At 40.9% G+C, this 17,068-nt stretch overlaps 1 protein-coding gene and 1 long non-coding RNA gene across 15 annotated transcripts in view; both read left to right on the plus strand.

Annotated features, from left to right (window-relative positions):
- The window catches only part of NR1H4 (nuclear receptor subfamily 1 group H member 4), a 54,115-nt gene extending 43,851 nt beyond the window's left edge, over positions 1-10,264 (plus strand). For 7 of the 8 annotated variants that reach the window (XM_054056651.1, XM_054056649.1, XM_054056650.1 and 4 more), the window contains 2 exons: positions 8,027-8,140; positions 9,455-10,264. In XM_054056651.1, coding sequence (XP_053912626.1) covers positions 8,027-8,140; positions 9,455-9,693 — 353 coding nt within the window. In that variant the 3' untranslated portion in view covers positions 9,694-10,264. The remainder of the gene's footprint in view (positions 1-8,026; positions 8,141-9,454) is intronic. The other variant, XM_009571557.2, reaches the window with a different exon arrangement.
- A 2,882-nt stretch (positions 10,265-13,146) lies between these two features.
- Positions 13,147-17,067, plus strand: LOC128854037 (uncharacterized). 7 transcript variants are annotated; one of them, XR_008452942.1, is made up of 7 exons: positions 13,150-13,265; positions 14,052-14,132; positions 14,356-14,436; positions 14,692-14,728; positions 14,825-14,976; positions 15,764-15,889; positions 17,021-17,067. It is a non-coding gene; the product is annotated as an uncharacterized LOC128854037 (long non-coding RNA). The 7 variants fall into 7 exon arrangements; XR_008452939.1 differs by having other exon boundaries at positions 14,838-14,976; XR_008452943.1 differs by lacking the exon at positions 14,356-14,436 and having other exon boundaries at positions 14,838-14,976.
- Position 17,068: the final 1 nt, after the last annotated feature.

The following is a 17,068-nucleotide window of genomic DNA, read 5'->3' on the forward strand; positions in this document are numbered from 1 at the left end:
ATTGTTTGATGGACTGGAAACGGTGACTTTCAGAGTGATTGGCTTCTGCTCCAGGTTCTGCAGGCAGAGAAATATGCAAAAAAAGGCCAGAGACATTTCCATGAAACTGTAATGAGCTGTCATGGGTCTGATGTCTTCATAAAGAGATTTTCTGTTGGATTATAACCTAAATTTTCAATAAAAATAGGTCTTAGAAAATTGTATCCATATGAATACATGGTTACTGAAAGCTTCTCTCCTATAATCTATACAGTGACTACCAATAGTCTTGTTCAAGGTGTCAACTGTTCATAAAAAATGGAAGAAGAAAATACTTTGATCCATAACATTGCGTAAGCCACTAAGTCATATCAGTAATTTTTCACTTACTCATAATTTAAAAGTAGTCTGTTAATTCTCTGAGTCTGTTAATAACTACTGAGTCCAGATGAGATGCATTATTATTTTTTCAAGTTTGTACTAGGCTTAAAGATAGCATTTCGTATCATAACATGACTAGCTGGAATATGATATTGCATCCTGCAGAATATTATTTACCTGTCATGAAGCAGATTTAAAAAAAAAAAGCATTTTGTGTTGAACAAAAATTTCAAGACCAGTAACAATTTCAAATACTTTATTGTTTATTCCAAAGGAAGATTTCCTGCAATTCTTTTTTTTTTTTTGTGGGGAAAAAGCCCCCTCCAAAGTAAATCAAAACTGCGTTCTGGATCAAAACAATAGGGGTGAATAGTTTGCGAGAAATGAAATGTGATAACTTTTTTAGTGTGTGTAAATATATACATACATACATATTTGAGAGCCTTTGGAAAAGCTTTGGAAAAGGCTCTCAAATACACTTTCCCTCAAGCCAGGATCAAATTTGGGGCGTAAAAGGAAATACTGCTGCTCAAATTGCTCCCTCCCTATATTACAGAAGAACAACAGCTTTATCTGGCTTACTTGCTGCTGGTTGCATTCTTTCCTTCTAGTAATAACAGGATACAGGACAAAATAACTTTTTTTCCCATGTATTTTATTTCTTCACTTTGTGCAAATTCATGCCTATTTAAAAACATTGTCCTTGGCTGCTCTTAGGGGCTGTGATAGTAAACAACAAAAGCAGCTTGTAAATCTTTGCATTTATATCAGTGTTAATTGCTGCTAGCAATGCTATTTAACTGTTAGTGCTACTGCACAGACCCAGAAGTGCAGAAGATTTCCAGAGTCTCTCATTTTGGACTTACACTGTTGCACACTAGAGTACATCTTTCTACCTGGCAATGTAACCTGCATGAAAATGTTTAAATGTAGTTTTTAAATGCCACTCTGCCTATGTTCTCAGTACTAGCAACTGCCTGACAGTCAGTGGCACCAACAATTGGTTGGTTTGTAAGAGGAAGGATTTTTACTAGGTCGATTTGCCTCTTTCATGATTCCCAATTGTATTTCTCAGTGTTCACTGAATTTTCATAGGAATCCTGTTCATCATCGCACTAGCTACCAGAGTTTTTTGTTTTGACTTTAAGAGCTTGCATTGGCACAATTTAGTTTCCGCTAAACTCCAGAATTACACATTTAGGAAAATTGAATAATTGTTGGAAAATAACTACTACTGAGACACATTATTTTTGTGGTTTAAAACATGGTTGTTCTCAAGTGTCCTGAGTTTAAATAAAACAAAAGAAAAGTATCCAAATTCTACAGCTACCACTGTTTATACATGCAGCTTTCAAAAATCTTAAATATGCAGATCACACCACTGTGTGTCACAGGACTCAAAACCAGGGCTCTGGGTTGAATAATGCACCAAATGTGATGTTACCAAATGTGAGGAACTTAAGCAGCCTCTTCTAACTTTAACCAGTAAAGATACATGCTACTAGAAACTGCATCTGGCCATTATCATGTTATAGAGCAGAGAGAATGACCAGAAGAGATTAAACATAAGTCAAATAAAGAAGAAGCCCAAAAGAATTACTCACAAATTTGGAGATAGGGACCTCTTTTTTTCACATACACTTCACTGAAAAACAAGACTAAATACAGCAAAGGTAGAAACACCCAATAAAGACAACAGAGAGCAGCAGAGGAAAAGCAGGAATACTTGAGTGAGAGTTTAGAACTTAATATTATAGGTAATTAATAAGGAAGAATCATCAGGATTACTCATGGCTCCTAGTGAGATGCCAAACACTGTCAGGCCATAAGCCATAAATTATTGCTGTTAGTCAGAGCTTCTGTCCACATATTTTTAGGTGCAGGCAATTATCTGAATGTCATGTAAGCCTTATTGTCAAACCTTGATATCTGTATCCTCAAACTCAGGGGTAAGGCTTAAAGGTCACAAACTGTCCAGACTTCTGCCACCTGCCACCATAGCCCCTTGGAATCTGCTTTCATCTATTAATATTTATGCCTCACCCAGTCTGATTGTACAGAATGGACTCCTCTTTTTTCTCCTGATAAAGAAGCCAGAGATCTGATAGTGATGACCTTTCAGCATTGGAAGCATTCATTTTTATTCTCATGCTGATGAGGTATATTTTTATTTCTTAGCTTGAGCATATTGCTCAAGTCCTGATGCAAGTCAGTAACTGCTTTTGTTTGTGCCTTTATGGTCTTTCTCCATAAGGTGTTACGAAAATTCTTTCATTAGCTGCTTCTGAGACCAAAATCCCCTTTTACTCATTCTAATATTGAGACTTAATGACAAATATAGACATTTTATTTAATCTTAATGAGAGCTTGTGCCACTTACTCATCTTATTTGATGCTTTACACATACACCACATTGTGACTGATTCATTCAGTGAAAAGCAGACATTCTTGTAATTTAATGCTTAGCTTCTTTCTGTTATTTTGAAAGCAAACTCTCCCTATTATCTAGCTTTACAATGTTTTTAAAACAGTGCTCAAATACTGGATATTTTCTCAGTGAGCATTTATAGCTTGATTTCCTAAAGTCAATTGCTTTCAGCGGTCATTAAGAGCTACAGATTTTTATTCCATCATCTTGTTTTACAAAGCAGTTCTACTGATTTCAGGATCAGGAAATAAGACAGTATCTGATATGGACAGAAACAGAAGAAACTAGACCCAAATTTTGGGTTAGCAGTGTTGGCAGCAAAACCCCCGACATTGTGAAATACAATGTTTTCTTCCTGAATGGGTTACAGGTGCTGAAGTACAGTGAGATGCAAGGAAAAAAATAGAAATATCCACAATTTCAAAGCATTGGCAAGAGGCCACATTTTTGCCCTTGAATGTGGGATACAAAGTTCCCATTGACTTGGATAGGAGACTCCTGCAACCAAGGGCAAAATTTGGCACCAGAACAACACATACCCAATTACTTCCACTGCCTTTGGCCTTCATTATTTATTAGTACTGAGTAACGGCGGTGCTTCAAAACCCCGTTATGCTGGGCTTTGTGGAAAGAAACAAAATTAAATTATCTTACTGCTGAGTCCAAATAATCTAAGACAGAGCAACCTGGCCAGTATGTAGCCCCTTGTTTTGAAACATACCTGCAAGTCACAGATGTCTAAGCCTCAAAATGGTCTTATGCGTCCACACAGAAGAGACAATTACCATCCTGTGACTCGGCCCACAGCACACTGCCCAGACTATTTAGAAACTAGGACCATTTTAAATTACAGAGCATAGGAAAGAGCTTTTTTATTCATATGTGATACTGCACAATCTACCATACTGAGTAAGCCAGTGTCATGATCCTCAATTACAAATAAAATTGATAAAAGTGTTCAAATCATATCTTCAGAGTTAATTTATAGCCAGAAAAACAAGAACAGATATCGGGAGACCCAACTTCTTTTCTTCTGCATAAGTGTGCTTCTCCAGGCCAAAAACTTACTTAAATAGGCTCAACCTATGAAGACTAGCTGAAGGCAGTGCAGATGCTGCTGCTGTGTGCCAGACCGCACTTCCTTTCTGACTGCAGACACTCAGTCCACTGCCAAGTATGGTCTGTGGCAACGTCATTTGAATCCTCCTTGCAGGTTTCGTTGGGTTGGGATTCTTTTTTTCTCTTTTAAAATCAAGGTCTCTTTGCTTGCAATGATGGCTTCACAGTGCTCCTATTGATAATTCTTGAGAAGGTTGATTTTTGCTATCCTGATTGAGAGTTTTTCTTGGCATATGCTAACCTCTCATTTAAGTTGGCTTAATTTGGTCCATATTTATACGGTCACTGACACCTATTTGAACAGGTTAGAAGGCAGAGCTCATAAGCACTGTGGAAGGCAGTTCTGGTAGATGAAAGACTGTAAAAGATAAGATGTAATTTTGTGAGTAATTAATACACTTTATTTTCATAAAACAGCTACTAATAAATGCTTGGTTTAATATCCACTGGAACCTCCACGTTTATCAAGAAAAAAAGATCTCTTTATCTGTATTAATTACACGGTGCTAGATACTGTTAATTAGTACCTACTCTCAGGCTTACCTCCTGCAGTAGATTAATTTATTCAGTTTTAATCAACAGCCAAAACAGAAGAGAGAATACTGGTCTCAAAAAGATGGTAATACTGACTCAATATCACAGTAGACCATATATTCCAGTATTATGTTAACCAGATAATTATTTATGGCCTGAAACTGCAAACCTTATGAATGCAACAGTCATCCTACCTTCAGAGAGAAATCATAGGAACAAAACCTTACAAAAAGTCAAGGTCTAAAACAATGCTAGGTCTTAAGCTACAGACAGGAATGAAATTGTGCAAGAAGTAAGGGATGCTGAATAAATAATCTTATAGGTTTAAATCTGCTCCAGTCTAATGCAGCAAAGCCATACTCAATAAAGCTAGCATTTCCTGTTGCCTACCCTGAGGTTTAAAGCCGGTCATCCACTAACAGCAAAATCAATCGAATTAATTGCAGTCTCTTCTGCAGATGACAGAAGCTGGCAGGTGGCTACACAGAAATCTGAGCAGTTCAGGATGATGCACAATGAAACACAAAGGAGAAGCATGTTCTTATTTCTGTAATGCTTCATGAAACGAAGTTCTTGAAACCTTTTTGTAGAAAAGTTAAAAAGGAGGAACCATTAACACTGGGCAGGAAGCTCCGCCTCTCCAACACAGTACTGTGCGGTGCTCTTGACTGATCTAAATAAAGCGGGGCAAACAGAGCTATTTTTCTGGTCTTACTGAGAAATACATTATAACTTTATCTATTGGATTTTATTTCACTTTTGGAGTGTCATTTGTAACTATGACATTTGAAAATACATAATAGTAATTTCTCCTCTAGCCTTTCCAGTAACAAGTAACAATTGCCTTTAATTCTTTTCCTGATAATCTGAGTTGAAGTGACAACATCTTGTACAGTAGATAAGAAAGGAAAAAAAAGGCAAGAACTATAAACATCTGTTTCCTGCTTTTTTGCTTTCCAGTGGAGCTTATTAAATTCAAACTGTAGTGTTTTCACTCCCATTAGAAAACAGCCCCCTCTTGTGATGGAACAGCAGTTTGTGTAACATGCATACAGGATGATGAAATAACAGAGAAACTCCAGCACAGATCAGATAAGAGCAAAACTAGTAACCAAGGAAAAAATCCATCATCCTAGTCTCAAAATTCCTCTTCTTGCCTGGTTTTGTTCATTATCGTCTTATGATGCATATCTATTTAAAGTTTTCAAAGTTCTGTTCTCTTTACTAAAAGCAGTAAATCAGTTGCATTGCTGAAACATCCCTTTTTGCTCCCTTTCACCTCTTCCTTTTTATTCCTCTGGAGTACAGTAATGCATCGAAGCTCTCTGCCATAACTTCATTTGCTACCACATCTACGGTCATGTTTTGCTTCATCCATCCATGCTTTAGTTTCTTAATGTTAGATTATAAGCTTTCTGGGGCAAAGATCATTTTACTGTATGCTCATACAGTGCCTGGACCCATGAGGACTTGGATTAGTTATTCCACTCTCTGTTCACCAGCATAGTTTTCATCCCACTTCTGCTATATTGACAGTAGGACTTAAGGAGCTTTGTGGTCAACAAAACAATTAATTCACCCAGCTGAAAACTAATCTGACCAAAAAAAAGAAGAAAAATCAAAATCTAATTATGAATACTAGAAACAAATGATGGGAGTCTTACTCACAGCCCACTTCCTTCCATTTTCTGCTTGCTGCCAAACAGTCATTCCCAGTGCCGCAATACCTTTCACAGAGACTTCTAAAAATATCCAGTTTGTCATGGACTTTTTCATGTCATTGCTAAGCTATTCACTACCATGAAAGGAATCCGTTTACTCTGCTTTAGGGCTCAGCTAGATTTATTTTTTTCTCCTGTTTCTAGATTCATGCAAATTTTAAAAAGCTTTGGTGTGTTATATATGTGTATTCCTTATATATGTCATATTGCAAGGAATTTGGCATTTAAAACTGCCTGAAAGAGAGGCAGTTCACCAAAAGTTACTAATAGCAAGTGTTCAAATAGTGTTTTAATAGTTAACACTAATGACTAAAGACATAAACCTCATAGAGCATTTGATGCTATGACTATTGTTTGCTCTATATGAGTCTCCAACTGTCTTACTAACTTCGACAGGGTGAGCTAACTCGCAGTTCATTTACTTAGACTCTTCTCAATGGTGTTGAATTTGTTATAAAAGCAAGGTTTATGGCTTGTAATCTGAAGTGAACACAGATTGTTCATGTCACATGTTTAAATACATCATTCAGCCATAAAATAAACCACAGCCTGCAAGACCATACTTTCAATCTGTTGGGACACATAGCTATTTGACAGAATGAAGCAAGTTCTTCCTGTCACAGCAAAATGTGACTTGTTCATAGTTAAGTCAAGTGACTTCATGTTTCCTTCTTTTGAGTTCCACCTGCTGAGTTTCATTTTGAATTTCCCCTACTGGAGACACTCCAAACTACTAGTTCTGTACTTCAGGTTTGTGTTGTATAAAACACTCAAAATCACATTATTTCACGTGGTCTCCACACCAAGTTATAAAGTCTTCTCCGAGAGCAGCTCAAAATTCTGAGTAAAATTACAAAAAATCCTATGGCCCTCCTCTGTGGGAAGAGAGGAAGGGCCAAGGAAGACCAAAAGGCTGCAGAACCACTGGTTCAGGTCTCTATACCTTGTCAGCGCCACTGCCTCAGAGTTGCAAGCAGCCGTTGCCAACAATCTAGTGGCTGCTCTGAGTGACAAGGCAGTTAAAAAAAAAATGAAATTTGATGTCACAGGACCTACTTCTCTTTTACACCAAAAGGCAGAATTAAGTATATCTGTAATTAAAGGCTAAGTAAGAACATTGTGACCTGATGACAAAGTCAGTAAAAGGAAGCCCAGTCAGCGTGCCCCAGTTCAGTAATCCCAAAGGGTTTTGCTGATGGTGAGAATCACATGATCCCATTCTTAAACTGGGCTAGATTTTAATTATTTATGGCTCTGTACTTTATAATACAGTAGTTTATGCTTTAAGATAGTAGTAGTTGGAAGCAAGTTGATCTGGGACTACAGGTAATCCTAGACCTAGCTAAAGTTTCAGGCTACATAAAGGGAGCAATTAAGTCTCTTTATGCAGACAACTGAAGCAACTGCCCAAAGCAGTTATCTAAAGAGGTGGTCTAGAATTAAACCATACACCCTGAGGGATTTCCATTTATGAATGTAAAGACAGGCAACATGGGGACTGTTTTGCAAAATGTGCATACTGCAAACAGAAAACAGCTAGAATATCAGCAGACAGCAAGACAAACATATGTGAGTTTTGTCCTCAAGAGACGGATGGACAAACCCATAGAGGAAAAGGAATTGCTTGAAAGAAAAACTGCAAAATCGTGTGAAAAGAAATTGCCAGTGCTTGCTTGTAACTACTCTGATCTGGAAAACAAGGATGTGCTCACACTTTTGTAACTAATTGTCTTGCATCAGGCCTGATTTGTGTAGAAAATTTTTCCCTTCAAGTCAGTCAAGGCTTCAAATACTAAATAATTACTCTCTGGCAATAAACCAGATTATTTCTATAATTAAGAAATTATATTTTTTTCTCTCACAGGTATCTCAGATGAATTCATAACTCCCATGTTTAATTTTTATAAAAGCATCGGAGAGCTGAAAATGACACAAGAAGAATATGCGCTGCTCACAGCCATAGTTATCCTGTCTCCAGGTAACTTCCAACATAGAATTAAATACTAGTGGTTTTGGAAAGAAAGCATGAGGAGTGTGACCTGAGACGTGTAAAAACTTATATTCTACATAAAGTAAGTGAGCATACATGCATATTCAGTATATTCAATTGTTAAACCAAAAAAAATAAGCACAGAAATCCAACACTCTAAATACACTGCTACACCATCTGGTTTTGCATACAAGGGAAAAAAGTGCCTAAATATCCTGCTTAAAAAAACCTTACTGGTATCTCTTCACTGCTTAGCATGGCGAGCATCTTCCTTCAGAAAATCCCAGATGTGGTTAAATGCACATCACTACAGCCTATTGTGAAATGTCACGTTTTTTAGAGGGAAATTGGGAAACCCTATAACTTAGAATAGAGAATGTCAGTGAAGGTCTTCAGGCTTTGTTGAACAAACACCAGATGGCAAGAGCAGAAGAACAGCAGCAAGCTGACTCCTCAACCACAAACTGCTGGAAACTGGCCTCTCAGATGTATCTGCCTAAGAGCATCTCAGCCCTGATTACAGGCTGTGCTGTAAAAACTAATTATTTGACAGCACAGAAATAAATAGCTCTACCTACAAAATACAGAGACATTATATAGTGCCTGAAACAAATTGACATAGGAAAGGAAGAAGACAAGCCTGATGCTTTGGGACAAAAGATAGACACAAAGGTTTCCAAATCATGTCTCATGGAAGATGGGAAGGTGAAACAATTCTATCACTGAGATAGTGTGGCTCAGAAAACTTTTTTACACCAAAAATTTCAGGGAAATTAAAACCAATCCTTCTCTTTTCCTCTCTCCCCAAAATACTCCAATACCCAAACACATACTTGCAAACGGAGCATTTTCTAACAAAGAAATTTAAATGAGGATGAAGACATTTGATTTCTCCCTGGTGACCTGTATTCACACTCTGCTCTACTGGTCAAATTCCCTGGTTGTACTTATCTCCAAGAACCTATGCTACACTGCTCAGTTGTTGCAATGCATCACAGAATGTACTCAGGCACAGAACTGCATTGGAAGATGATGATACAACCCCAGAGAAACATTTCAGAGTCAAATCTCTTCCGTTTTTGAAAAATTTGAAACTTTTCCCTAGCTAGAAGTGGGAAGCTTACATGAAAATACCAAACAAAAAATATAATGTAGAATTAATAAATATTCCTGGTAGCTGTGAAAATCAGTGCCCACTGTACAGATCCGAACAGTTTTATATTAATTTATCTGTGTAAACATTTACTTTGTATCAGAACATATATTTGCTAATTACTTCTTCTCTTTTAAAACCATAACCAGATCGGCAATACATAAAGGACAGAGAGTCCGTGGAAAGGCTTCAAGAACCCCTACTGGATATTCTGCAAAAATTCTGCAAAATTCACCATCCAGATAACCCTCAACACTTTGCATGTCTTCTGGGCCGCCTTACAGAATTACGGACATTTAACCATCATCACGCAGAGATGCTGATGTCATGGAGAGTGAATGATCACAAATTCACACCTCTTCTCTGTGAGATCTGGGATGTGCAGTGATGGATACTTTTTATTTTATTTTAGGAGAAGTATCTTTTTAAAGGACCACATACCATTTATTTTCATAGAAAAATATTCCACAGTGCACTAAATTTTCTTTACTGCATTTTTATAGAAACATGTCATGGATTCATGAAAGTTCACTATACACATAATATTGTATAGATATGAGATCTCCACATGTGAGTATCATTTTCTCTGTATTTATATTCACTGATTAGAAAGCGTCCACCGGCTCCTCAGAGGAACCTTGTTAATTCCTGCTGCATTTAAGCTGATTGTATTTACAGCTCCTCTTGACAAATGGGGAAATGCAGGTTTCCATTCACATTTTTTCATTACATTGTTTATGTGCCTGGCCTCCATTAAAGAATATATTCTGAATATTAAGGGTAATAAACCAGCTGAGATTATTAATGCTGCAACTGTTTGCTATTCAACTGTGAAATGTGTTCACATTAGATATACAAAGCTATTATTTCTCCAGAAGATGAAAAGTCATGTGACTAGGAAAAGCCACACCCACCCCAAAATACCCTTTTCATGATATAAACATGTAACTTTATTTGCATTATTATATCAAAGTAAAAATTGTGAAGTATCTATATTTTGTGAAAGTGCATCACAGGTTGTTTTACTTTATAACTTTTGATTGTTGGTGCTTAGCGGCTCTGAACCCATCAGCAACATCCCTGAAGCAGGGAAGCATCTTTGAACGCTATGTGGGGCAGCGCAGGGTCCCCAGCGCTAACAGGGGCTGTGGGCAGGTTGAGTGTTTTCCTTGTGCCCGGCTCTGCGCTGAACAACCTCAAAACGGACAGATAGGACAGCAACATGCCAACCACCTGTCCTTCAAACCATGGACCAGTGCTGATAGCGGTGAAGGAAAGTCACTGGGCACAGAGGCAGCTCTTTGCCCTGCTAAAAAAATAACCCAACGAAACAGAACAGAGCAGGTTTCAACTAGATATTAGGAAATATTTCTGGAGCATGTCCAGAGAAGACCAAAGAAGCTGGTGAAGGGGCTGGAGCACAAGTCTTATGAGGAGCGGCTGAGGGAACTGGGGTTGTTTAGCCTGGAGGAGGCTGAGGGGAGATCTTATGGCTCTCTACAACTCCCTGAAAGGAGGTTGTAGAGAGGAGGGTGCTGGCCTCTTCTCCCAAGTGACAGGGGAAAGGACAAGGGGAAATGGCCTCAAGCTCCACCAAGGGAGGTTCAGGCTGGACATCAGGAAAAAAAATTTCACAGAAAAGGTCATTGGGCACTGGCAGAGGCTGCCCAGGGAGGTGGTTGAGTCCCCATCCCTGGAGGTGTTTAAAAGCTGGGTAGATGAGATGCTCAGGAACATGGATTAGTGGCAGATAGGAATGGCTGGACTCGATGATCCAAGAGGTCTTTTCCAATCTGGTGATTCTATGGTTCTATGAAACATGACTACACCTAAGTCCTACCCAGCGATACAATGAGGAGTAATGGTTTTAAGCTGAAAGAGAGAAGATTTAGATTAGATAGTAGGAAGAAAAATTTCCTGTGGGAGTAGTGAGGCACTGGAACAGGTTGCCCAGAGAAGCTGTGGCTGCCCCATCCTTGGAGGTGTTCCAGACCAGGTTGAATGAGGCTTTGAGCAACCTAACCTGGTGGAAGGCGTCTCTGCCCACGGCAAGGAGATTAGAACTGAATGAAGTCCCTTTCAACCCAAACCATTCTATGATCCTATCATTCATTGACAGGTTACAAAGCACCAGCACAGGCTGCCTAGGGAAGCGCTTGAGTCACCATCCCTGCAGGGACTTGGAAAACGTGTAGATGTGGCGCTTAAGGAAACGATTTAGTGGGTGGACCAGACAGTGTTAGGTTAAGGATTGGATTCTATGGCCTTAAAGGTCTTTTGTAACCTAAGCGACTCTCTGATTCTCTGAAAAAGCTTTCTCGAGTGCGCCCGTGGTCAGGCGCTCCCCATTCCCCCACACCCCGTGCCCTGCTCCCACCCAGCGGGGCAGCAGCACCTCCAGACCAGGTGCAGCGGGACAGGCCCCGCCCACGCGCCGCGCGCGCCCATTGGCCCTTTCGAACAGAGCGGCCGGCGCGGAGCGCAGCGGGCGGGGGCGGCGGCCGGGGAGCGGAGCGGAGCCGGGCAAGGCAAGGCGAGGCGAGGCGAGGCAAGGCAAGAGAAGGCACGGCACGGCACAGCACAGGGAGGCGAGGCACGGCACGGCACGGCACAGCACGACAAAGCAAGGCACGGCAAGGCAAGGGAGGGCAAGGGGTGGCGAGGCAAGACAAGGCGTGGCGGCAGCTGCTCGGCTGCTGCCGGTCCTGCTGCTGCTGCCACTGCTACTGCTTCTGCTGCTGTTGGTCCTGCTGCTGCTGCTGCCGCAACTGCTTCTGCTGCTGTTGCTGTGCTGCTGCCGCCCTGCTGCACTACTGCTGTTCTGTGCTGCTGTGCTGTAGTCTCTCCTGTACTCACGCTGTGCGTGGGGTCGGGGCGCTGCTGGGGGGTCCCGCTGGCGGGAAAGGGGGCGGGCAGGTCCAGGGCGGTCGCGGCGCAGCGCTGAGAACGTGTTCATAGAATCGTAGAATGGTTTGGGTTGGAAGGGACCTTAACGATCATCTAGTTCCACCCCTCTGCCATGGACACACGTCCCATTAGATCACGCGTCGGGCATCAGACGTCGCGGGGAGCCTCATGCAGCGGGGACTGGGCGGTGCTGCTAAGCCTGATAGCAGGGTGGGCTCAGGTCACACTTCCAGGGGCAGGAGCTCCCATCCACCCAAGTTTGCGGCTCTTGGAGTTGACGCTGCAAGCGGAGCACTGTGAAACTTACCCTGGAGAAGGGAGAGGGGAGAGTTTTTTGTGTACTGCCCTTCAAACCCAGTCTCCCCTGTACCTCACACAAGCGTTTGGAGATATGATGCTGATTTTGTAGGAAATTCGCCCTATTGCTTTTGGCTAAAATAGTCGTTTAGTAAGCCGAAAAACATTTGGGTCCTTTCTTTGCCCAAAAGCTGGCTGTATCCCAGGGATGCTGTGTGTTACCTTTGCTCGAGACACCAACAAAAAGTACTTGTACACCTTTAGGGCATATAAGGCATAGCTGGCCTGTGCATTTGTAATTCTAAAAGTACTGGGTGGATCTTTCATAACAAGATAGGATTTTATATCTTAGTCACAATAAACTCCTCTTGACTACAGCCAGACAGCAGCCTGCGCCCTGGGCCTTGAGTGGTGCCCCCCTCACTGCTGTAAGAAGCATGGGGTAGATAAGGGGGGGGTGGGGGGCAGGCAGAAGAGTTTGTGAGTATGGCAAGGGTAGCATATCTCGTGCTAACCAGCGTCTCCCCAAACTGGATGGTCTTGTGGGAAAGGAGCCGTCTGCACGTCTCCTGTGGAGATGCCAGCTGTTGAGATGAAGTGCTCCTCCCTGATTTCAAGTGAGTTTCTCTGCCCTGACAGGTGAATCCAGGACCTTTGCCACCCTTTGGAAGAGGAAAGCAGTCTTGCTGCTGTGTACGCTGTCACTGAGAGGTGCAGAAAGGCTGTTCCTGAGCAGAGCAGTCAGCAGGCCTTAATGTAAGGAGTTGGTTGCTACCTTAAAGCCCTTCACCTTGGACGACTGGTTCTTTCTCTTTTGTGCCTCTGAGGCCTCCTCGGGCAAGCAGAGCTCCTGCTGACTCAGTAATGCAACAAAAGGGCTCTGTAATTGCTTTAGTGACTAGAGAGAGTAGCACTCCATGGTTCTCTCTTGTCGTGCCTACATCTTTTCTTTTGCATGTTAGGATATGTGTAGAAAAAAATAACAGTCTTGGCTAGCCTGTAGTAGCTTTCAACAGATACTGATTTGACAGCTTCTTTCACTTCAGAGTATTTAAAAATGTGGGTTTCAGTAGGTACTGTCAAGACTAATCTACAGTTTCTGGCTGCTCTGGGTTAGTCTGTTGTGACTGCCTTTGGGTGTTGATTGAATAAAGGATGATGCGTTATATATTTTAAATATAGGGTGAAGACGTAAAAGTGCTTCTATCCAAGGTTTTTTTAATGAGTCTGTGAATCCAAGGTTTTTTAATAAGTCTGTGAATCCCTTTAACTTCCATTTAAGCTAGGTAAATGGCTTCTTCATCTGTGTTTTAGGTACCTATGGAGCTGTGGATTTTTTTTGTTGTTTCTTGGTAAACTACAGTTGAGTAAAATGGAATTTGGACTCAGTTCATCTTGTGCTACAAAATGGCTTGTAATTAGTGTACGTGATACAACTAATATTAAGCAGGCTATCTTGTGTAGCATCTCGGAGCATGTGTTTAGCACCCTGAAGTATTTGCGTAAAGTGCTTTAGTACTTGCTGATTTTACTGTTTGTCAGATTGGCTGGGAGCAAGATTTTGGACATCTCTAGAGCAGAAGCAGACTACAGTCTTCTGAGGCTGTGTGGGTCATGTCCAGGGTATGTCCGCACCCCTTTTCCTGAGAAATGCTTGTCCTTACACCATGTGTCAGTAGATAGGTACATTTTTCCCACCTCTCTTTCCTAATGCTGATCCGTAGCTCTAATTATTTATCGGAGGTGTGGCAGTTGGCCAGCCGAAGGTAGCTCCTGCCCTCCTTAATATATCATTTGTGGCTGACCGCCTATCTCTCAGTAAATCAATGTTGCTCTATTGATCCAGCTGTAGGGTGTTACTAGGCGACGTCTTCTCTCCTCCCATTTCACAGAGCCTGTTAGCAGCAGAAGCTCCAGCAGAAATGAGGTATTTTTCTGAGAGTGGTGCTGGTGGTGGGAGACCTCTGTGTTTGCTGAGGTTGGAGCTGGGCTAGTTGCTCCCCTGATCAGGAAGTGCCTGAGAGTTTTTGGTGCTTCCCCTGTTTTAAGGGGTGAAGTGGGTAGAGAGCCCACCTAGGGACTTTGGGGACTTCAGCTAGCCTGGAAATACAAATGGCATGGTCTGAGGCTACGTGTGGGACATGATACAGTGCATTTCATTCTGGGGTCTTTTCTTTCACAGCTGTGATTCCTGAACACCAAATGCCTGTTGAATGAAGGTGAGTTGATAGAATGGCATGTATAGAAACTGATATGGGTCTAGCTGGACCTGCTTGAATTCAATATCAAGCACTTGCTTCATTCATTATGTAAAGCTTTTTGATGCAGGGAAGCCAACTGGTTTTAGAAGTCAGATTTGGTTATGACTCTACCAGGTACTCCGGTATTTGCCTCATCACTGCACCTTTGCAGGCTGTCTACTTGAAGGTGGCAGACTTCTGGGTCTTCTCATCCCATACCTCTCCCTGTAAGTAACAAAGCTACATTAATCTATATGCCCTGTGATCTCTGAGCTGGATTGTTTGGGATCTGAAAATAGGTAATTGTTACTACATTAATTTTTCAACTCAAAATTTATGCAGGGTAGTCTGTGTTATCAGAGGGTTTTTTGTTAAGTGTTACTCAGATGCTCTGGTAATAAGTGAAGATGCTTGATTTTTCTAGATAGCCGTTTGGCATATGGGCTCACAAAATAACTTCGTTTAGAAGAGCAGGCTGTTGAAGTTCAACTGCCACAATTTTGCTCCTCCATCTCTTTTTTTTTTTTTTTTTACTTTTTTTTTTTTTTTTTACTTTTTTTTTTTTAAACTAGTTTTTGTTAGGCATGCAACAAAACTGCAGATGCTGGGCATTCTTGTGATAGTTGCTGTCTGAATATTTTGCTTTGTTTGTGTTTTAAGTGCTCCCCATGAATTAGGCTGCCTTTTGTTTTATCTTGGCAGTTTGTGTGCTAGAGCTCTTGTTAGCCTATATGGAGCTCCTTCTTTTAATGAGACCAACTTCTCTTCTGACTATTCTGCTGTTGTTTTATTTATTTTTTTTAATCAATGAAGCCTCTTATTGTGACTCTCTTGGGACAATAGCCGTCTTATGCTAAAGGAAAATGTATTCCCCTGGACAAAGCTGTGCGAAGCATAACATGCTCATTAGTAATGCTTGGATATACTCTGATACTCTGCCTTTCCCTTGTTCATTCATTGAAGGAAAAATGACATCAAGGAGAGGATGTGTCTTTTTTTTTTTCCCCTCCCTAGAAATAAAAAGAGGGGGCAAAGACAACACTTGGAGTGTCTCTGATAAAGTTTGAGAAGTGCTAACGGTCCTGGTACAAAAGAGTAGCTTCAGCCTGAAAACAAACTGCTTGTTTGCTGGTCACGGAGGTAAGTTGTTCAAAATGCCTGACACGCGTGGTCCTATGTATCATTTGAGATTCAAGGCAATGGAAGAGAAAAACGGGGAGGAAAGGGCACTTTCTGGGTAAGAGGATGTGAGAGAATTTTCATGAGAATTGGGTCTTCTGTCATGGACTATTCAGCCTTTTGTTGTAGGAAGGCTAGGCTGTGCAACAGATGGAGGAGGAGAGAAGAACACTAAGTATAAACCTTAAACTTCTGGGACACTATGGGGGAAGTTAGTTATTTTTAAAGGAAAACAGATGAGTTAAAACTTTCTGACAATATCTGCAATATGGTTTCCGGCTTAATCAGTAAGATGAAATTTTATTGTGACTATTAAGTAATGGAGCAAGAAAGTTGTTTTTAGCTGGCTTCAAGACAGAGGTAAGTAAGTTTTGAGGTTGTAATGCCCCCCACTGCCACTGTGGAGAATTATGTTGAGGAAATTCCTTCTGGTGTGTGTGTATGCAGCTAACCTGGTAATACTGCACATCTCTAGACCTGGAGCCTACGTGAGAAGACCCACTGATCCCCATCCCACCATGCAGTTTATTCTGGGGCTTCCCCATGATTGAAAGCATTGCTGGAAACTGCTGTGTTGGCTTCAGAAGAGAAGGTGTTGACCAGCTTGTCATTAAAACTTTCTTTAAGGATTGTTTTGCCAGGGGATTGTCCTGGTAGCCATATCGCTGCAATAGGTTGCAGCATTCTGTTGAAAACTTGGGTATGTGCCAGCTGCCTGAAAATCTAACTTAAAGTCCCAATAGAAATTAATAAAAACATTTATTTCTCTCATGTATCTGTGCAAGAAAAAAAAACCCTCGTTCTTCAAAATAATTTTCTTGCTTTAAGATTTTCATAATCTTCAAAGCATTTAATGTAAATTCAGGATGCTTAAATGTGTATGCACACATGTACAAGATATACTTGTGATAGCTGAGAAGGGAGGAGTGAATGCTGACGTTGTTAAATGCAAGAATGGTTTGAAGTATTAATATGTCTGTTTGGCAAACTAAATGCCTTACAGCTCCTTAAAATCATGCAAACCTTTGTATAATATTTATGCATACACAGTTAGTTGCTACTTTGTGCTGTAATAACTATTATTTATTTAAGGGCAGCGAACTGGAGTTGACCGAATACTGGATCAAAACTTTAGCTGGT

This window comes from Cuculus canorus, chromosome 1 (genome assembly GCF_017976375.1).
Source record: "Cuculus canorus isolate bCucCan1 chromosome 1, bCucCan1.pri, whole genome shotgun sequence".
NCBI lineage: Eukaryota > Metazoa > Chordata > Aves > Cuculiformes > Cuculidae > Cuculus > Cuculus canorus.